The sequence below is a fragment of the Trachinotus anak genome, unplaced genomic scaffold (genome assembly GCF_046630095.1).
Source record: "Trachinotus anak isolate AG129_WGS33_773 ecotype Australia unplaced genomic scaffold, CSIRO_AGI_Tana_v1 ptg000033l, whole genome shotgun sequence".
Classification (NCBI taxonomy): Eukaryota; Metazoa; Chordata; class Actinopteri; order Carangiformes; family Carangidae; genus Trachinotus; species Trachinotus anak.
Genome location: NW_027273884.1, coordinates 3,007,166 through 3,030,179, shown reverse-complemented (window position 1 = coordinate 3,030,179; position 23,014 = coordinate 3,007,166). Strand labels below are relative to the sequence as shown.

Here is a 23,014-nt window from a genome sequence, read left to right as displayed (position 1 = left end):
TGATTTTTTTTAAAGGGTTAAAGGGTTAGATTTCAGAATATGTCAATATTGCCTGACAATTTCTTCTAACGCATCTCCCAGAGGAGAGTATTGTATGATGCAGAGGGAGCCTCTGTTATCTGAATCAATACTTCTCCTGTTCAAACACATTCACTTTGGCTTCTTAAATCTCTACAGCATTTTGATACCTACCTTCCTCATACTGCCTATCTATAAATCTTTCCATGTTGGTGCTCAGACTCAAGACTAATCTGAGCTACAAATGTGGCGTAATGTATTAAACTGACTGATTGGACTTGTTTTGAGGGACGTGGGATGGAAACTTTTGTTTCCGATAAAGATCTGTTGCCATCTTTTTGCTCTCTCCATAGTGGCATGCTTATGTCCCCCGTGTGGGAGGATCAGACAGGGTTGTCCTGCTCTGCTCTGACTGGTCCAGCCTGAGAATCGTTTGACTCTTAATCATGAAGATCACAATCACCAGAGTGATGACTGTGTCTACATCTTGCCTGTTTTGCTTTGTGATGGTGATTTGCCATGCCTGACGAAGATCTCTGGTAGATTGAAATGTTGCTTTAATAAAATAGCTGGGAGCTATTAGCACAGTGAGCAGATCTTTTATCTGATTCATGGATTATATGAAAACCACATCAGCAAGGGTCACATCTCTATGCTTTTGATTAGAATCATTATGGTCTATACACGTATACCACTTTGCTAAGATTATTGTAAAGCCAGAGGTAAATATGTAAATGAAAACATGTATTCAGACTTTCTTTCCAAAACAAAATACAAGGAGTCAAGAAGGCCTTCAGGCAAAATTGCTGTGGAAAAGCAAACCTGCAGAAACTAGGTTTCATCATGAATTCACCTGCTCTCTTCCTGAAAATACCATAGTCACACAAGTGTTTACCTTTTGCTGTTGATGCAAATTATCTCTAAAAGGACTGGTCTCAAAACACAGTGTGCCCCAGGCTAACAGGATCACTGTTAACACTGGGTCTGGATGTGATCAGAAGTGCAACTTCCCAGCAACTTCATTCCATCTGGTGGATGAGAATAAACATAGAGGAATAACCAGCTTTGTCTGTAATCATATGATCTGAAACGAGATTAAGCTGATTTGAAGCAGCAGGAGTCTAAATATCAGTGTAAGGTGCTGCCTAGCACAAGATAAATCGACCTTTCTGCAGCCTCTGGCACATCATGACTCGGGGAGTAAATACTGTTTTTTGTCAGTTGTCTTTGAGGCTACCTCAATTAGATTACTAGGATGTGTAATTCCTCTGACGGAGACGTTTCAAGAGACGGGAACCTCATCATGTGCAATTTGCACACACACACCTGCCACCTTTTTCATCATTAGGAGCCGACAGGTCTGGTAAGCCGAAAGCCTCGGCTGCAGCTCCCAGCAAGAGATTCTGAATCAGTCATTACTGAATCAAGAGACCTATCAGTGCTCATTTGTGTAGACCAGAGAGTCTGAAGATTCCTTTGAAATCACAAATGATGCACCATTCTCTAAAATGTTTCAGCTATATTTATGATCCACCGTCCTAGTGGTCTGCCATCTTACAGTCCTCTTTCAGGAGTCCTCACACACCGACTTCTTTCAAAGCAGCAATGCTCCCTGCATTTTGACCATGCTCACGAGCCTGGCTAAAGGAAATCCAGTGTTGTGTGAAATGCCAGAGACCTGTCTCCCCAACTGTTAAAACCTTAGCAACCGCTGCACCTCAGTGAACATACATTTTTCCTTCCCTGGTGATCCTTTCATTCTGCAGAGCAACAGGATGCCACACACAACCATGCTGTTCTTCCATCCCCTGTTTCTACCCACTTAGTTCATTCCTGCTGTTTCCTCCCTCTTCCCACTCTCTTTGTCATTGCTTTGTTTAGTTACACTCTGCCTCAGCGAAGCAGATGCACCTGTCCTCTGAGCAATATTTGGCATCTGGATCTCTCCCTTGGTGGATGCCTTTGTAACTCATCAAGTGCTCTTTTGAAGCTTGCTCAGTATTCAGGCAGTGAGGCATGCCTGGGATCATCAGAGGTGAAACTGTTTCAAGCATCGGTCTGATTCAAAAGGTCAAGCTGCCACAAGCACTTTTGCTAGTCAACTATCTTTAAATACAGAAAACAGTTCATCCTGCTCAGTCTCTGCTTCATCAGGCAGCAGATAGAAGACTTTGCTGCTGCGCTATTTATTGTTTAATGTGAGAATCTGACATGTCCATGTTTTTGGTACTGCACTCCCACTAATTGTGTGATGTAAAAGATTAAGATGTGGTACCAACAATACAATCAGCAAAAGCCTGATCCAAAAAATCTTCTACTGATTACATGTAATTTGCCCTACATTAACTCTCCTTTGAAGAACTGTTCATTCATAAAATACATTCATGGTTTTACACTCTCATTGTCATCCTTCATGCAAATGGTTATGGTTATAGGCCTAGTATTGGCCATCAGCAATTTCTTCAATATGCCTTCAGGTTACAAATCAGAAAAGAGTAGAGATAAAAACCCCATTTGCATAGTATATAAAATCTGATACAGATGACATGAGCAGAAAGTAAAACATTCACAGTGGATCGGGGAGGATTCTTTTCAGTGTTTATTTCACATCAATCATAGACCATTTAACAACTAGTTTTCTGTTCAAATTGAGGAGCTGTTTAGTAACAGTTTACTGTAAGCCAGACTGCTTTTTCAAACACACAAGTCAGACTATAACTACCTGGCTTAGGAGTTGTGTGAAAGCTTGATGTGCACGAGGAGCAAAACTGAGAGTAAAACTAAATATAACACAACATCACTGTGATGCCCCTACAGAGGAAGATATGCAAGTATAAGGGAAAGGCAGGCCTGGTTCCTCTAAGATGCTGTACTTATTTCCAAAAACTGTCATGAAATTATACCATAATGCTACAAAAAAAAACTAAAATAAATTCCTGTCATCAGCAAATGACCATTAGTACTGTGACATTTCCAATAATTTCCAACAAAATTATTGGTACTATGTTTACATGTACCATTGAACAATAAATAAATTAAACAACTATTTCTTTGACATAAGTCTATCCTCCAGAAGAATCAGCTTCTTTCTTTACCTTCTGTTTCCTGCCTGTGCAGGAGGTGACATTTGAGTGGATACAATAATACGGCAGCCACAAAACATATGTAAATACCTGGAGGGCAGAATAACTAAATAAATCAGACATAGTAATTTTTTTCAGCAATTTCCTTTTTTCTGTAATAGTTGTATGTTTTGCTCTGAGTACAGTTGTGTATCCTACATATTTCAAACATTTTTGAATTTAAGTTTGACATGAAGTATTTTACTGTACAATCCAATGTTCAGCACAGTTAGAATTGGACTTGATTTTGATTGCATTTTATGAAAAAGGCTGAAAAGATTAATTACTGCAGAAGTGAGATGTCACTATTGACAAGCATCACATCAGTAATACTGCTGCACGAGTTTTTATGCTCATCTTTATCAGTGTGTATCACTGACAGATTGAACCTTCCCCACGTCAGTGTTGACTATTCTTCATGATAGGTCTTATCACTTTGAATAATTGGTAATAAAAATGAACTCTAAATGTTATTCTGATTCTAACATTGTCCCAATGAAGCAATATTACTACTGTATTTGATGTGAGGCAGATTTGAGAGCATTAACCCAGCCATGCCATGAGAATGTTAAGCTGCTCCTGGTCCCAGTGTACTAAGTAACTTTTCACAGGTGGAAGTAAACAAAGTAAAAAGTTCTTCTTAACAACCAGATGTACCAAAATACTCATAATGCTACATACTAAAACTGATAAACAGAAGCTGAATTACATGAATGTTGAGTTCTCTAACATATGTAAAAGAATGTAAAACAAACAAGAAATAAAGTTACCATAACACAGACCATTTCTCTTTTGATTAAGGCCATTTGTAGCAATTGTTAATAAACAGGGATATTATGTAATTTACTGCCCTCTTGTGGCAGCAGCAGGCTATTGTCTCTAGAAGCTAGTTGACAGCCAGCTGTTGTATCTATAGTTTTTTTTTTTGTCATTTTCGTGGGCGTGACCATATCCCTTTGACAAAGGCTGCAGCTGGCCAAGTGGAGAAGGGAACATCATTTTTTGGACGTTTGCACATGCGCATTGAGGATAATCCTGGGATCTTTGATTGGTGTGCTGGCTCTGCTCTGTGCAAGATCATTCCTATTTTATTTACTGGGAATCTAGAGGCTAAAAATACATGCTTTTATTTCATCTCTTTTGGACTACTTTAATTCTCTCTATACATGTCTGAGCCAAAAGAGTCTACACAGCTTTTCCAAAATGCAGCAGCCAAACCAATAGAAGAGAGCACATTACTGCCATTTTAGTGTCTCTTCATTGGCATCTAGAAAATTTTGGAGTTGATTTTAAGATGCTATTGATGACTTTTAAGGTCTGCTCTTGACTTGCACCTAAGTACATCTTAGATTTGCATACACTGTGCGTGGCCCAGCCGCAACCTGAGGCCCTCAGCCAAAGCTTTGTTAGCCATTCCACAAATTGGCTGAAGACCAAGGGTAACTGGGCCCTTTCTGTTATGGCCCCCACTCTTTGGAACAACCTCCCTGAGGAGATTAGACTGGCAAGCTCTTTAGCCTCTTTTAAATCCCTGTTAAAAACACTTTTTTATAGGTGTGCTTTTTCAGAGCTTGGGGTCTGAATTTACTTACAACTTCTTAAATCTATTATTATATTAAGTCATTCTCCTGTTTCTTATTTTATTGATTAAGTTAATCATTGTTCTATGTCATTTTTACTGTACCTCATTTTCACACTTTTTCTCTGGTATCTCTACTGTTTTGTAAAGCACTCTGAAACTGTTTTGAAAGGTTCTATATAAATAATGTCTCTTATTATTGTCAGTAGTAGTAGTAGTAGTAGTAGTAGTAGTAGTATTAACATAATCATTGTATGCTCTCAGTTTAGACACACCAAGTCAGAAGAAACTGGTGTGTGTATTGGTGCATTGCTGTGTGTTTTTCTCCAAGAAAGTATCACTTTCTTGACAAGGTGAGTCTGCAACAGCAATGACTCTCGCTCCTGACTTACTCCCACGTCTTCAAATGTAAGAAGTTGCTCAGATTTCTCATACGCTGTTGATGTTCTGTTTGCAGTGTGTGGATCTGCCCTAAGTTCAAAGTAAATTATACAGAGGGGGGTTTTTATAAGAAATTTAGAAGTACTACAGCATACAAGATGTACTTGCATCAAATATTATTTCTTTTGCTTGTAATACTAATCATATGACTTAGTAAATCCCACACACTGGCATAAGCTGGCAACCAACTCAACATTTCAATCCATTTATAAAAGATTCCTGATCAGTGAAATCTAAATTCTACCATCTGCTCTAATCGAATGCTTTGTTACAGAATTAATGAACACAGTATTATTTGTTTTTTTTTTAATATCTTTAGTCTGAGACATGTAAAAATGTTAAACATTAGTAAGTTAACACAAGTGCTATACAGCTGCATTTTGAACCACGATTCACTCTGATTTATTGAAATTAAGCCAAAACACCCTGCCTGTTTTCCAGTTCATTTTAATGGTACCAGACTTGACTGGGCGTAACTGTTACACCCTGCACTCAATAATGTATTACTTCCATTTTTCATTGAAGTATTCAATTTTCCATTCATCACAAATTTACAGAAGTCCTGATGGCTAATTTTAAGGCACAGTTTCTGAATTCAGGCTGTGTTCACTTATCCGTGGATTGAGCGCTTTGATACTTTCACATTTTTTTTAGTAGCTCCTAGACGTACCTTACAATAAAAAAAAAATCTCCCTTTCTACAATGTGGGAACCATAAGTAAGTTACCTTTATATCTCCTTCCTTAGTGTACTAAATGTGTTTTCTCTTACTTGATTTGCAGTATTTTGAAAGATTTAAACACTATTTAATGCCTTGCAGTCTCCTGGGGGAACTGCATATACCCTTGGTTGCAACTTTGAAGAAACCTGACATTTCTTTGCCATTGTGTAACAGTGTAGAGAAATCATCACACCCTTTTCTTAAGGTGCCTCTTCCTGTAGTTGGAACATAAACACTCATCAAGCGTATGCAAATGCAACAAAAATTTATGTTTTGATATAAATTGGTCACCACAGGTTTTAATAAAGAACTCTGGTTGCTTGTATACACATTCTCCTGAAGGGGTCATGGTAACAGAATGAGGTCAGAAGGTTGGATGTGGAAACATAATCTTTTTCCAACTAGACATTTGTCCACTGCTGTGGAAAATAGCTGTGCTGTATCTATACCATGATTCAACAGGCACACTGCAGGCAATTTATTCTCTGTAAATCAGCTCCAAAGAGCAGTGTGCCCTGAGGAAGTGAGGGACAGATATTGGTCCTGAATGCTTAATCACTATGTAAAACCTTTTGGTCAGTACACAACCACAACTCTGTTGTGTTTAGCAGTTGATGTACCTCAGGACCCTTGGACTATATAAAAAACCACATTGACTTATTCCAAATCTTACATTTTACCTATATAAGCTTGTACTGACTGGTCTGGACCATGCATTGTATTTAGCTGCATTTTTTGTTACTGTATATAAAACAAGGGCACTATTAGTATGGTGGAGTGGATGTCTATTTGTCATAATTTTGAACAACAATACTAATGAACCCCCCACTGTTACTGCCATGTTTATAATGTCAGCTCTCACTGAATGTGACAGATTGTCTTCATGTAAATGTCTAAAACCAGCTGAATTGTATGAGAGATTGTGTCTAATTATTTTAATTGTGGCCACAATTAACATAACTAGATGGTCAACTATGTAGGTATCACAAAATGTCACAAAGCAGCCTGGAAAAACTCTGTTCATGAGTCTGCTGCATCAGTGGCAATGGATGTCAAACATAGTCATGATGCATGTGCGCTGATCCAGATCTACTGCAGGTAATACACCAACTATGCATGACTACCTCATACAACCCGATGTCAAATTACCTGAAATATCACTTTAAGTACTACATTTATTTCAAATAAAGAAGTGCACCGAAAGTGCATAGTTAGTGATAGTTAGGCATGTTAGGGTGTTTAGGAGAGGAGCTGCGGAGATAGTGCGGTCATCTGGTGGGAACAACAGGTATAGTTGGCATAGCAGTGATGCGAGAGGGCATGTGAGTGGATAACTCGACCCAAGGAGGTGGTGTATATTGCAAAGAAGAGGGGTCCAGGTACCAATCCTTGGGACACTCCATTGAGGAGGGGGTTTGGGCTAAGAACATTTGTCTTTGCCATGACACACTGAAGGAGCACCCAGTGAGATAGGATTCAAACCAAGAAAGGGCTTTCAGCAAGATGCCCATGTCGGAGAGTATGGATAGCAGGATGCTGTGGTTCACTGTATCAGTGGCTGCTGAGAGGTCCAGCAAGATAAAAATGAAGACTGACCTGCAGCTCTGGCTGCTCTCAGGGCTTCTGTCACAACCACAGGGCCATTTCAATGAAGTGGCCACTCTTAAAGCCCGATTAATTTGGATCAAGAAAGTTGTGTCCTTCGCCTGAGGAGACCGGGATGGACATGTGGTAGGACTGCTACATGTTGCACTCTTTGGAGCCTTGCACTCAGCTAGAAGGCTGAGTGAGGGAGGTGGTGAGGTACTGACTGGAGGAGGCAAGAAGGGCACGAGAGTGATGTGGAGAGTGGTGTGTCCTTGACCAGCAGAGACTGGTTGTCCCTGGGAGGTTCAGAGAATTGGCAGCTAATGGCCATCACCTTTTCAATGAAGAAGGAGGCAAAGAGGTTTGTGTCTGGTGGGGGTGGTGGAGGATTGAGTAAGGTTTTAAAGGTGGAAAAAAGTTTCCAAGTTTTTGTTGTACTGCTGTATCTATTTGTAAAAAGGAGTTTTGGCAGCACTGATTCTGGATACAAAATAGGCTAGGAGTGACTGATAACTCTTGAGGTCAGCAAGGTCACTGGTTTTATGCCATTTCCTCTCAGAAGATTGGTATTCAGCTTTTGAATGGTATCAATCAGTCACATTAGATGAGAACCACAGAGACTTTCACCAGAGCAATCACCATAACGGCATACTACTCAAAGGATGAGTATATGTTTGGAGACAACAGTTGAGTGAATGTCCATTTGTTGGAAATAAGGAGACCAGTCCCACCTCCTCAGCCAGACAGAAGGTATGGGAGAAAGTGTAGTTACTGGAAAACACAGCTGGGGTAGCAGTGTTTTCAGATTTGATCCAAGTGTCAGAAGCTCAAGGGATAGCTGGTTAGCATGGTATTGCTGTAATGGCAAACCTCACCTCAGACCTCAGAGTTTGGCCAGATTTCTTTGCCTTTTAGCATAATGCTACTTTTTACGTATGCGAGAGACCACAGGAATGGTTGAGGCAAATAGCTACAGTGCTAAATAAGCATGGAGTTTGAGTGTTCAGGATAAGTAAGACAGTTCACCTTGCCAGTAGCCTTGCTTGGTGGATTCATGTAGGTAGACTCGCTGACTCAAAATCTGAGTCCTGAATCAGTTTCTTCAGGTGTTTGCAGCCAGCTAGTCACATCCTCACAAACCGTATTCAAGAATTTGAATTTTCTCTGTATCCTGTTTTGACGGATATCCTTTAATTCTTGCTATGTTTTAAAGATGGTAGTAAGCTGATTTTAATTGTCTTATCTCTGTTGAAATGTAGGTCAGAGTCCATAATTACACCAAGATTTCTGGCTTGAGATGTAGATTTTAATGTCATGGATTCAAGTGAGCACTTACTTTCAATCTTACTACTTTGGGGCCAAACACAATTATTTCATTTTTTCTGTGATTTCTGTGTTAAATACACTTATTCAGGGAATGTAAGGGACTGTGTTCACCTGGTGTCACTGTTATGTAGAGTTGAATGTCATCTGCAGTATTATGGCAGGAGATGATATTAAATAATCTGAGAAAGGGGAAGCATGCATATGTTGAATAGGAGATGGATCCTTGAGGAACTCCATGTGATTTTTGTTTGTTTTGACCAATTGACAGAAATTAGTCTCTGTTTTATAAATAAGATTTACAAGGGCGTCATTATGTAGCTTGGCTTGTGGAATCTCAACTTCCTTTATAGACTTATTAGACCAGTGGTTCTCAAAGTGGGGTCCTTGAGAGGGTTTAACTTGTGTCAGTTTAGGGTTCCTTTATGTGAAAAAGTTGGAGAACCAGTGAACTAGACAATCAAAGGGGTGAGAGACACCATGAATAACATTGTGCTGGTCAAAAAAGCACATTTTGTGTATTATCTGGTAAATTTGACACTCTTATCAATATTTTTATTAATAGTCTGTCTAAGCACAGTTCCATTATCTTCTATATTAATGGCCTATGAAGAAATAAACCCAGCTAAATTATTATTAATCTATGTGTTCAGCATCAGAAATTCTCAGAGTAAATTGTTCTTATCTGTTGACTTTGCCTTGAGAGCTTTACATCTCAGTAGGGCTTTCAGCGAAAGCCTCAATTTGACGGCTTACATGTCAGTCACTCTCAAGAGAGTGAAGGGCAGTAGGACAGGCTGCCTGATTGACTGCAGTGCTAATGTAACTTGGACTGGATTACACTGCTGCAGCTCTACAGCAGCACAGAATTGTGAGTATGGTATTTAATGGAGAGAAAGACATTGAAGAGATGTCGGAAAGATAGTGAAGCAAGACAGAGGTGGAAAGAGAGACAGTGAGATGTATGGAATAATACTGAATGGAAGAGCGAAGAGAGAGGATGATGTTCATTGATGGATCCAGGCGGATCACTCAGCTGTGAAGGGCTCTGAGCAGCTGATCTGGTGCATTGATGAGGAACCTGTGTGAGGAAAGAGGCGAGCAATCCTCAGAATGATGCAGGAGGGGGGAATGTTGATGGCTGAGAGAATAACAAGAAACCTGAAGTCTGATTGGTTTGTATAACTTATAACAGTAGTTATGTGTATGACAAACAGTAAGTTGCAGGATGCCTTTGGGGAAAAACAACAGCTTAGCTTTATTGCACTGGAAATGTGATGTGTGTTCAGTCTTTATCCATCTCAGTGTACTGTGCACTCTGAAGAGCCTCTTTTCAAACCCTCATGAAACCACTCTCAATAAGTCTGACAGTATTTCTAATAAAACATCTAAGATTGTCAGGTAAGAATGACCTTTAGAGAGCTCCAGTCGAATCTTCAGTTAGCAATCAAGTCAAATCTCATCAAGGGATCTGTATCAAAATTAGAGTGACAGGAAACACAGCTTTTAATATGCAGTTTCACAAAATATTAAGGCAGAGACATTTGGTTGAATGCCATGCAGTGGAATAGATTGTCATGTTTAGATTGTTCCCTGTCATCTAAATATAAACTAATATCTGGGACCTTTTTGTCATATGATTTAAAAAGAGTTTTTGTGTCAGTACATTGTTCCTTTTCTGAACAATAACTGCATCAACTTCAATTTGAGTGTAATCTTAATAATGCTGAAAGAGAACTAGGATCCTCCACATAAATGAGATGAAGAATTTATGGTGGGTAGGCCCCTTTGGATGACCTTGCGGCCTGGTACTCTGCCAAAAACAACAAAAAGGCTTCATTAGCAGTGTGAATGAAGGCTTATGCTGAAACACATTAGTCTGTGACGAGTCCATAAATATAGAGTATAAAAGTGAACTATTGCCATATTTTTCAGGCCATTAGAAGTGCCATTATCATAGTGCTTTAATGGGATCTTTGGAAGAACATACAAATCACATATTTAGAATTTTTATGACACATTATTTTATATATATATATATATTATTTATATATTTTTTAATATATTGGTTGTGTAAGGTATTACAAGTTTCAGCCATACTTGATACAGTCACAGTCCAAAAGTATATTTAATGATCCTCATGAATATTGCAGTGTCTTATAACTAGAGTCAATATTTTGGTACCAATAGTCAACTAATACATTTTCTGTTTAATTAAATCAAGATATTTTGGAGATATTCTATTACTAACTAGGAATTAACATTTGAAATCATTAAGAAGGTTCCATTAATGCTGTGTAACTAAGAACAGCATTCACAACACAATATAAATGGAAATAGACATAATAACCTAGAAATAAACATAATGATAAAAAGACATGATAGTAATAATTTTCTGTTAAATCCAGATGTATTTCAATAACTTCCCCAACACCATCTATCCAGCACTAACACAGTATGACTGCTGTGTTAGTGTGCAGCCTACTATACCGTTTGTGGAAACGTTCTCTATTGAAATCAGTAATTCTCATAAAGATCCACATTTAGGCCAAAAGAACTCAAAGTATTCAAGTAACAAATCTGAAAAGCTTCCCCCCTTAACAAAGTGTTTTTCAAAGCCTACATCTTTCTTAGTGTATTTTAATTAAGATACTGGGTGACTGAGCTAAATGAAGTGTTGAACAACATATAGGAGTTATTTGCTCATGGTGTTTCTTTGTTCAACAAGTCTTGGTTTTAGCTGGCAGATATTTTACCAGTGTCATGCCTCATGGGCATGAGATGATCCTTTTGACTTTCACCTTTTTACCAGTAAAAAGATGTTTGAACTTTTGTTTCTTTTTGTTGTTTGGGTTGCATTGAGCAGCTGCACCACATTTTGAATCTTTCACCTTTTTCTTTTAGTGTTGCTTAATTTGTCAGGGCAGCATATTTTTCAATTTCTGTGACCCATGTTATTATACTGATCATTTTTGGGTACATGGGTCACTGAAAATAAGAGGTTCTAAAAGCTGTTTAAAGGCAAGTGCGCATCCAAATATAAAACCTGTTGAAATCACTACAGATACAGTGGAGTCAGCAGTGGTGCATAAAGAGCATATGGCCATGGGTCCCACCTCCCCTTCGTGATGTGACACGAAGATATCCGTGAGAAAGTCACAGAGCAGAAGCAATATTGTCACTGCTGGGTTGTCGCTACACATAAAATGCATGAGTCAGCACTGGTTCTCAAAGATCATTTGTGTAAGAAACCCTTTCCCTTTGATGGTAAGTGACAAGCCAAAGGATTTCCACCGGAGAACAAAATGAACAACTGCAGCATTGTCACTGCTCCCAAAGCAGAGCTAACTGAAGCACAGTGGACACACCACACCTGGACTGTGCTTAATCATCTTAGGAGCTTGCTTATCCCATCAGCCCCAAAAGGAGGCTGTTTGTGCACAGAGTTTATTATCTGCCTAAACAGTATCATTTGTCTCTGTGTTTATTTTACAATTAACATTCTAGTCAGCTTTGACTGAAACATCCACCCACATACCAATCTAAGTTAAACTCATACTATAGTTGGTATATTTTGGCCTCTGGGACCTTATTTTGAAATCAAATGCATAATTATCCATTCTATATAAATAGAATAAAGTTGCAGTGAGGATGTTAAATATGTTGACTGCTTCTTACTAAATATTTTATGAAACTGGGTTTTTGAATTTAATGTTCTGAAGTATTTTTCAGGACACATGCAACAACACATGATATTACATCAGAGGGTAGGTCCACAGCATTTGATAAAATAATACTTTTTTTAATAATAAGGTAGTGTTATTATAATCGCTAATGGGCAGCCTTGCACATGCAAGAGAAGAGATATTTGTTAGTTAAGATTAGAGATGGCATGCATAAGGGTTTGATCCAGGTCAAAGGGTTTAGCTCCAGTCTTGATGTGGTTCGATCCCTCTCTGTGTCTTATGGACTGATTGATATATTCTGTCTTTGATGAAATAAAAATTTCTGTAGTTTTTTTTCCTTTTAATCAAGGCCAATGGCAATGGGGAAATGGCTTTTCCATTAAATCAATGTCTGGACTGATTCATATGTCATTCAGATTTTTTTCTGGCTCATTACCGCGGTGCAACTGTGCAACAAGATGGAAACCATCTCTGCAGTTATGTGCTCTGCCTGTGAGAAGATTCCATTCTGAGTATTTCATCCCTCAGGCTTGTAATCTGTTTTGCCTCCCCTATTGCTACATTTCACCTCAATGATGGCAGGCAGGTTTATGGTCAGCCTTCACTCTTAAGAACAATAGGATCAAGGGTCAGGCTGAGCCCTTCTCTCAGCAAGACCATGCAATATTGCTCTTGAGACGAGCCGTGCTCTTCCTCCACCCTTGCTTATTGGCTGAAATATCTGCTCACTGTGCCACTTTTGACATGTAATCTACTGCTGGCAGCAGCAGAGAGGGAGCCTGATGATAAATCTTCCCTGAGACTGAGCATGTTTTATGGGTTTCACATCCTTACCGTTAAACTATGCTTGAGTGTTCCCTCAGCACTGAGGCTGAATGTAAAACAGTCCAGTATGGAGGGCAGTCCCTGAGGAGAGCCATATGTTTTCTGGTGCCCACCAGCTGACTGAAACATGAAGTCTACTGAGCCCAGCAGGGCAAAGTAAGCTGCAGCCAGGACATCAGCTAATCAGACAGGAGGAAATCCAATTACAAGAAAGAGACATGGTAGTTTATATAGCATGTCTGAAGGGATCATCTGTTGTATAAAAGTGGCTCATAACGTCAAGAAATGTCTTGGAGTCACTGTGTGTCAGTAAAGGGCCAATCAAGCAATTTAGTATTCAGCAACCTATCCCCAGTTTAAGTATGGGTTAGTTTCTCTGTATGAAGACTTTACTAAGGTCCTACAGTCCCATATATGCCTCCGTACAGCTGCTTTCACAGGCCGAGTATTACTAGCCATGACTAGTAACTGACTATATGTGTAAAATTGGTAGAAACCTCCTTTATTAGAATTTAACAACAAATCAAATATTACAAATGTGACTCATACCTGCTCCTAAACAATTTATTTTTTGCAATTATTTAACTTTTGGAAGCCGAAGAGGTAAATAAAAAATTGAAGAAGTGCACAACAAACACAATTTTGACAGCATAAAGAAGTTAATTAAAACACCGCAGGATCAATTTTTCACTCTGTGGGAAGGCTAGACTACTCTGTCTCCTGATAGCAGAAACATTTCAGCAACCACCTCCAAATTTTTCCTTTCGTGCATGAACAATTCTTATACCAACATTAACCTCCTGGGTCTACACCAGTCTTTCTCAACTATGGGACGTGTATCAAAAAGACACTGAAGATGAATTGCCTCTTTCTTTTCAGAAAAGTTATGTTTTTAAAAATTGAAAAGGTTTGCATTTCTCATCATTAAATCTTATGCAAATCATCGGCATGCACGTTTGTAGGCACATATGCATGCACACACACTTCACACACTTTAATGATGACAAAAGACAACAAGATCTATATTTTAGCCGTTCTGAGATGCATGGGTTAAAGTTAGATCCTCTCAAGTCTTGCAAACACACAAGGCAAATTAGTGAGACAGAAAACTGTCAAGCAGTTGTTTGTAATGACAAAGGCTATAGCAAAATAGAATTGTTATTTCTTTCATTTTCCCCCTAGTTACATAAAGTTTTCATGGCAGAGTGTTCTCACTGCCTAGTGACAACAAGGTTTTCTTTTTTACTGTGCTACATGTCAGTCACCCTGGCCCAGTTTCATTGCATTTAAATGACAGATGTTTTATGCTGTTGGAATGAAAGAGTGTAGTGATGGAACACATGGCATTCATGATTGCTATTTACAGGAGTGTTTATGATGTGCAGAAATGATTCAGCATGTTTTGAAGTGAGACTGTGTAACTTTTGCTGAGCAGCAGCAACAGCGGCCTGTGCAGTCACAAGTTGTAATTAGAGGACACTGGCACATTAAATTCTGTTAACCTCCAGTGATGAATGGTACTGGAAGCAGTGTACCCCGATCATCCAACAGCTCAAGCAGAGAAAACATAGTCTGTGAATCACTCATGCAAAAAACAAAAAAAATATCATCTCAATTCAAAGCAGCTCTCCACACATGACAAAACAGTGTACAGCTAATCTGATTATCATGACCGAAAACATCTGAACCCACAGTAGTGTCATAAAGTGTAGTTGCTAGTAGTTTTAGGAGCCGGCACTGACACTGACTGAGTGACTGGCAACAGGGAAGGGTCTTCTGTAGCTGCTGTTTGAAACCTTCTATGTTGCCCCTAATGCATCAGGGATTGGTAGAATCTGATCTGTTTTGCCCCTTATCAAATCAAATCACTGTTTTATCCTCTTACCTCTGTGATGGAAATGAGCCTGAACAATGCTATTGTGGAACTCCGCTCAGCACATACCAAAACATGTCTATGGGACTGAACAATCCCACAGAAGTCAGTAATTAAATTTGTTTCACCACACAGAACCTTCTGGAGTAGGGTAATGAAATAAAAGCCAATCCACAGTCTATTTATTCCACACAGTTCGCTTCCGATGTCATTACCAACCATGTTGCTTTTACGGTGCTCCCAAAAACTGCTGGTAGAGCAGAGCAGTAAAAAAAACTATGCATACAGTGAGCAACATGTAATGAACTGGTTTGAGAAAATCTATAAATCATATCATTTCTTCTGAGAAAGGTTCAATTGAGGGGAGCTGGACTTTACTGGTTGTAGATACTTAAAGACCACAACATAAGTTGCCAAAATTGTATTTTGGTTGTGAACGCTTTGAAATGGACCTGCATTCTACACTACTAGTTTTGTATTATTGCCTCTGCCATGTTGAAACCTATGTCTGTGGAACTACGTGTTCTCTAAATATAAATACATGGCACCCCAAATATGCTGCCAACAGCAGATGATGTCCCTTTTTTAAAATACATTTATATTTTTGGAGCCCTGTCAACACATTTTCTATGTGCAGTGACGTACACCAAGACTCAGAAAATTAAATGTGCAGTTACAACTAAGCCATACATACATGATACATCATTATTTACTGTTCAGCTAATTATTTTGTTTGGCTGTCTCTAAGTGATAAAGTTACATTCCGGCAATTATTTTTGCATTTGTTCACGTACACAAATATGCAACAGAATGTTCACAGTGGATCACTCACAAAAAACCTTTATTACATTAATTGACAATATCTGCAGATAATATGGACAGTTTGGTTAATAAGGCAATGAAGACAGTGTTGTTGTGGTTACTGAAGAAAACTAATGTTGCAAGAAATGGGACCAAACATGAGAATCTGTTTTAAGACAGAAAAAAAGTTCACAGTGAATTTAGACACAAGGTGTTTATTTACATTTAAAAAATGTTTCCCTTACCTTAACCAAAGTGCTTTAGTTGCCTAAATCCAACCATAGACAGGTGATTCAGCCTTCCATCCACCCCAGTTACGTTCTAGTGACTCCAATGCTGTAACCGCACTGGAGGAAAGCTGACTTATCTCTATTTTTATGGAACTCATACCATGGGGACCATAGTATGTGAGTGACAGGGGGTAGTCCACTAAGTCTCTTTAAATACATCTTTCCTCCTCTGTAGTATAGTTAGCAGCTCTACACCATGATTGCAATGTGTTGTTTTGTTAATACAGTGTTTTTGGGGAGGAGAAACCATAACTGTAGTCAGTAACAAAACAAAAAAAAGGTTTTTGAAATATGTAAACTAATAAAAGAAAAAAAATCCTGTGTCATCCCACCTCCACCCCAGCATCCAACTACAGGGTCTGTTTCTAAGTCTCTCTAGTTTGGTAATACACTGTGACCACTGTGCTGAGCTTTATTGTATGCTGCAGAGGGCAACAAGGTGAGAGCTTAGACACCAAATATAGTGTCTGTAATATCATAAAATCAGTTCCATGTAAGTTGGCTGGTCTGCCACATCAAGTTTTCAATAACAGCCACAGGTCTATCTCTGCTGCGAGATACAGCACTTGTTGATACTTACATGCTGTATGCGTCATCAAGCAGCAGCCCCGAGTTGCACTAAATTTAATCATGGTACCCACATGAGGTGAGTGTAATTGGGCACTGTTTTGGTACACAGCCCTCAAATTAGAGGCTCTAATTGGAACAAATATACTGGTCCTGCTGCTTTTAGATTAGCTGCAGAGATATAATCAACTAAAAGATTGGCCCTGTCCATTGCATGAGACATTTTGGATGATGAGGATGACCCATGACAGAAGAATATAACCTGGTACAGACTGCTTTACTGGTATCATTAGCTGGTACCCATTAAAACACCTTCTAATGTGAAAGTACACTGTCTATTGGTTGAAATACATAAACATTACATACATTAAAGGGATTAATATGAATTTGGAGCAGGGCATGTGTTTTCAGTTCCACCAACTAGAGATATCCAAATAGAACAGACCTAGCATATGTGCTAAGATGTAATGTGTGGTGCAAGCATATTTCTGGACAATAATAATGTTCAAATTAAGTGAGCAATCCCTAGTTTGGCAAGCTGGAATGGTTATAGGCAGAGAAGAGTGTCACTCTCCTGGCACAAGTTTAGTTTTATTTGTGCAGCACAACTAAATTGTGCAACTATATTACAGTTATTTATTAACATGTGCATTTCAGCCAATAATTAGGAGTTGGAGTCAACCTTTACCCGTTGTGATTAAATTTATTTTTCATTAAAGTGTCTTAATGGAATGTTTCATTAAAATGTAAGCGTCAGTAGGATATCGTGCATAAAACGCACACAAGGACAAGCAAAATTTGATTATGCATTTGTTCTGCATGGTTGCATCTTATGTGATTATTCATGCAGAATATCACATTTCCAACAAACAATGCTCAATCAAGCTGCAACCAAAGCTCCAATACCATTTTGTGTCATTCTTAGATAATGTATGGTTCTTCCTTTTATTGTTTTGGTGTTCATAAAAAGGTTTTTTTAATTAGATTTTTAATGGGTGTCAGTTTTCATATACGTGTTTGGTGTTTTTTTATGCCTCCGCTTTAGCGACAGCCGTGGCCAAAAGCATTATGTTTTTGGGTCATTTGTCTCTTCGTCCTTCCATTCAATTCTTGTGAATCGGGATCTCAGGAACACCTTGAGAGAATTTCTTCAGATTTGGCACAAATATTCGCTTGTGCTAAAATGAACTTCTTAGACTTCAGTGGTCAATGCTCAAGGTCACTGTGACCACATCACGTCTATCTCACTCTCGTGAATGCAGTATCAGGGCTGCAAACTTGTCACTGTTCAGCAAAACTGTTGGTTTTGAATCCTGCCTCAGACCACTCCCAGACTGTTTGTGAGAGAGTCTGCCCATTACATTCTTTGTTTTCTTAGATGGAGTGTGTGTTGATATATGTGGGTCTGTGTGTTTGATTATGAGTACAATGTACTACAGGAGTATGCGTCCAAGTTAATGTATGTGAGAAAGATTAAACAAAAAATACCACTTCTATCTTCACCAACAGTATTAATAACAGTAACAGAAGAGTGCTGCAGGAATGAGTCCTAAAACCCAAAATAAGTTAGCATTTTAGCACCTGTCCATTGGTTTTTCAATGGGTTTTTGGCTAGATGACTGAAATAAGGTCTGTGGTTAACACAAGCTCAGTCATAACAAGTGGAGGTTGACATCCGTAGTGCCGTGTGCATTGTGAGCATTCATCTGTGTCAGAGAGAGCCATTGTATACATTTTGTTTTAAGGTTTGTTTGTTCTCTGAAGGATTTTATATTGGGTTAGTTATAGATTTATGTTCTTTGTCATTTCATTAGTTTATATAAGTTTGAAAGAATTTTGGTGGGTGTAGTGGTGTCCTGCAGGTTGTGGTGGTTGGAGTGGATTACGAATTACATTGATTTTATTTTTAATGACATTTAATTTGTGGGTATCAGAGAAAATTCCTCCTTCTGACCCCACCTCTGGATCAGGTCTTTAAGTTAGATAAATGGGTTATCTTGAAATAGATGGTGAAGATGGGTGATTCCTTTTTGTTCTCATGCGTTGAAGAGGTTGATTGTGTTTAATTTTGGCTGCCATCCTAAAGAGTGGGTTCCATGTTTAAGGATGTTAAGCAGGGAATCCATCTGGTCCAGCTGCTTTATTATTGGGCATTTGTGTAGTTCTGAAAGTGTTAATGGAGCATCTGAGATGTCTGTTTGATCCTTGGATATTTGTGGTAAAAGCAGGATGTAGAATAAATGAATTGTTCTGGGGTTTGGAGGGTTGCATGAACTCATATAATAACATTAATAACATGTTCTTCATCCATGCATGTTAGCTTCACAACAGCTACATGACCCTTTCAGGAGTATTGAGGAGTGTTGAATAGATATGCCAGCTTTCATGATATGTCCATGTCATACAAATTGCACGCTGTCACTGGCCTATCACAGTACCACCATCTCATCTTCTTTAAACTACTAACTCAACATGAACATGGAATTACTTTATTTTACAAGGAGCCCATTATTCACATAATGTCAACTTTCTAAGTCCTGTGCACAACAGTAATTTAAATGAAAAAGAAATCATGTTTTTTCATACCATGTCATATGTAGAAAAGCTAAAACAAAGCTCATTACCATAAGCTAAGGTCATCACCTCTTTGAAGTTATTTGATCAGCTAACTATATTTAACTTTGGCTGCACTATGTTGCATAAAAGGAAAAACATCCCTTTCAACCATAGAGAATGCACTCTTACTTGAAGTCTCTACTAATACTAATACTTAGTTTAGCCAGCATACCTCACAAAAACCATATCATATCACATTCACATTGATTTCTGCTTTCCAGACTCTCAGCCAAACACCCATTCCCCTGTGCTTTCTATTTAAACATGGAAAACATTCCTTTTACACAACCCCAGGCCTAAGGTTTTCAAGTAAATACCACTTACACATTCTGTTTCAATACACAGCAAAACATTTGAAGTGGAAAAGGGCAGAATCATTTTGGGCCTCAGTATAAAGAAAACATTAACATACATGGAAATGCATTGCTTTTACCATCATATTGCTAAAATATTCACCTACTTAAAATCTACTATTCTGGTGTTTGTTTTCTAATGACATGCTCATGCATGAAGCTTTTTCATACATGAAAGTCAGTACTATGCTATGATATGGTAATCTAAGACCCATCTTATGATCTCCATTTATGCTTCTTTTATTTCTGTTAAGCACACTGAATGACCTCTGTGTATGATAATGTGCTAAACAAATAAATTAGCCTCATTTAGAAGCAAGAAAGAAATAGGTATTCCTCAAAATAACTGAGATCTGAAACAGCAAGAGACTGTCTCTACTATATAAATGTGCATGTGTGCTCACAAGATGAATCTAAGGGCTCCATGATTAACAGGAGAGGAACCAGAAAAAAATACACTTCTTGCTACAGGAAATTATGTTTGTTTTATAGAATTGTTGGTTCGTTTGACCTCACCAGGCCTCTAAAAATAAAATGTTTAGGTTGATCAGGTACTTATTGCTGTATCTTAGCAGGTTGCAAGCCAAAAAAGTTAGAACCCACTGAGCAACGTTAAGTCGAATTGTGAATTTTAGAAGTCTTGATCTTGTTCTTATGTTATTTTAGGATTGGTGTTCTCTAGGTTTGTACTGTGCCTTGGTCTTGTCCCATATAGGTCTTTCTTTTCCTCAGTGTCGGCTGTAACAATTTAGATTACAATAGTGCTGACATCTCAACAGTGCAGGCCCTTACGGCTGCCAGCATCTTAGCATTCATCTCCTCTCAGGACAATAAGTGGTCTGCGTTGTCAGGAACAGAGCATAGATTCATAGACCAAAATTTCAAAATGTGAATGTTACCAGGTTGCTAGTGGATTCATTTAAACTCGCTTGTGTTCTTGTTTACTTTGTACCAAGCAGTGCAAACATGTTAGATATAATGTAGATGAACACTTTTATAACTTGAAAGGTTATATTAAGAATGCCTGCAGTGCAGTGCCCAGCACTAGCATACTGTAGATCTGTCCCATGTTCTGGTTGCAGGGAAAATAAGAGCATTATTTTTGTGAGTTAAACCACAGATCTAACATGTGATGTGGTCTGGTGACATGATGAATTGGTCAGTTAAAAGAGGGTGACTGCTTCCTGTTGTTTTGAGCTATTATCCATTTCCTGTGAGCTCAAAGCTTTAACAGCAGCATTTTTATGCAACAAAGTGAACATGTTTTAATCACAAGTGCTGTCACTCTATTGGAGCAATTTCCTGTGGCCCTGTAGAGTATGAGGTAGCAAAGTAATTGAATTTGGGTCATAATTAAAAAGTGCAAGGAGCCATGTGATCTCTCCCCCCATGCCTTTCATCTTTGTAATAGCATAGCAGTTTATGTCTGAGAAGCAAAGTTTTCATCACTGAAATTAATAATTTATAGAGGTCTTCCATGCTTTATGTGCCATGTAAGGTACAGCAGGAGCCATACTAAATTGGATATGTGGTTTATTTGACATTGACAAGAAGAAAACACAAATGTGTTGATGATCAGTCATGGAGAGAGCTGGCTAGATTAATGACACGGTTCATATCACTCTAATGTGGAAACTTACTGTTGTATCCAAGCCAGTTTTCTAAGTTTTAACAAATATTTTTTGTTAAGCATGGGTAACATGTTTCCATCATTTTCTGGTGCCCCCAGCCCTGCTATTTACGAACTCACAATTGCTGTGATAATTCAATCAGCACAATATCATTACGCAGAGCTGCAACTGTGGAGTCGTAACCTCTGAATTATTAAGAAAACCATTGTAGGGGGATAACACATCTGATTGTAGAACAGTATGAGGAAACTGACTCAAACAGTCAACAGGAGAGCGTAAGCATGATAGAGGGTATGAATAGAGAGAGATAATGAATGACACTATAGGAAATGAAATTAGATTAGAGAGGCAAACGACTGAGAGAGAGAAAGCAGCTACAGTGATGAATAGCACTAAAATGGCTTGTCAACATGTAGCACTTGTATATCATACATAATGACTACTGTGAAGACAGGATAATTTGTCACATATACGGTATTATCTGAGCACTGTGGTTTTGTTTGATGATTGCGCTGTTGGTTGTGTGTGAGCTGGTCTTATGTGTTTTGGTTTACATCACTCATCTCTCTCTAGTCTAGTGGTTAGCATATCAGACCAATGAGGCAAAGTAATTGGTCACCATTAGCTAGCACATAACTGTAATTTCAGTGAACTAGCTTACCGTACTCTTTACCACATAGTTTTAAGGTTTGAGAAAATATCCAGCTATTAAACTGACTAAAACTAATGCAGTTAATTTCTTCCATTACTTACTGAATATGTAGCACAAGTGTTAGCAACAATTATGTCCATGTACAGTAGATTAGAATTGAGTTATTTCCTCAAAATAAAGTTTTCATATGCATTTCTAGCATTTCTGTGCTCCTCTCGGGTGTTTGTGTCATGGATTAAGCTACATGCTGATGAGCCCGTCAGTTAACAATCTCTCCCATTGAGTTGTGTTGTTTAATTGATGTAACCTACACTTAAAAAGTACTGCAGCCTCTAGTTGGGTTGTGTGTGGATTCACCAAAGGAATGACAACATCATAGCCCAGTTTAGAGTAGTGACAACATAAGAAAATCATGTTACTGTGATCTGGGTTTCAAAAAATGTATGGCAATGCCCCCTCCCTGATGCACTGTCCTGAGTGTGGACTTTTTGGCAGCCAGTCACTCAGATAAGCTTATCTGGCAGTAGAGGAGTCAGTGTAACCCGATTAAGAGACACTGAAATGACTATTTTAGAGAACTGAAGGTTAGTTATCCTGTTACCCCTGCTCTCTGATAACATGTTGGGGTGCCTCACCAGAGGCACCCACCTTTCACATACTGAGGAAAAGTTGGGCTTATCTTGAATGATGAGTGGCGGTGCATCAATCCCTTTTTTGGGGAAGGCAAGGAGCTCAGCCTTGGTAATGATACAGAGGCCTTTGAGGATAATGCAAAGAGTGCTCCGATGTGAGACACCTCACTCATGTATATGAGAACAGGGGTTACAGGATAAAATCTCTATGTGGTTTTAGCAGCAGCTGAATTTGACACATGTAAATGTAAACAATGCAACATGTAAACCAAGCTGCAATTGAAAATTTAAAATGTAC

At 38.6% G+C, this 23,014-nt stretch overlaps 1 protein-coding gene across 6 annotated transcripts in view; it reads left to right on the top strand.

Annotated features, from left to right (window-relative positions):
- Window positions 1–23,014, top strand: part of alk (ALK receptor tyrosine kinase) — a 204,927-nt gene that overhangs the window by 99,097 nt on the left and 82,816 nt on the right. The window contains exon 1 of one of the 6 annotated variants that reach the window (XM_071471043.1): window positions 7,707–7,828. The exons of the other annotated variants lie outside the window; for them this stretch is intronic. Within the exon in view, the coding sequence (XP_071327144.1) occupies window positions 7,791–7,828 (38 nt within the window). The 5' untranslated portion in view covers window positions 7,707–7,790. Of the gene's footprint in view, window positions 1–7,706; window positions 7,829–23,014 lie in introns of those variants that run through there. 6 annotated transcript variants of the gene reach the window in all.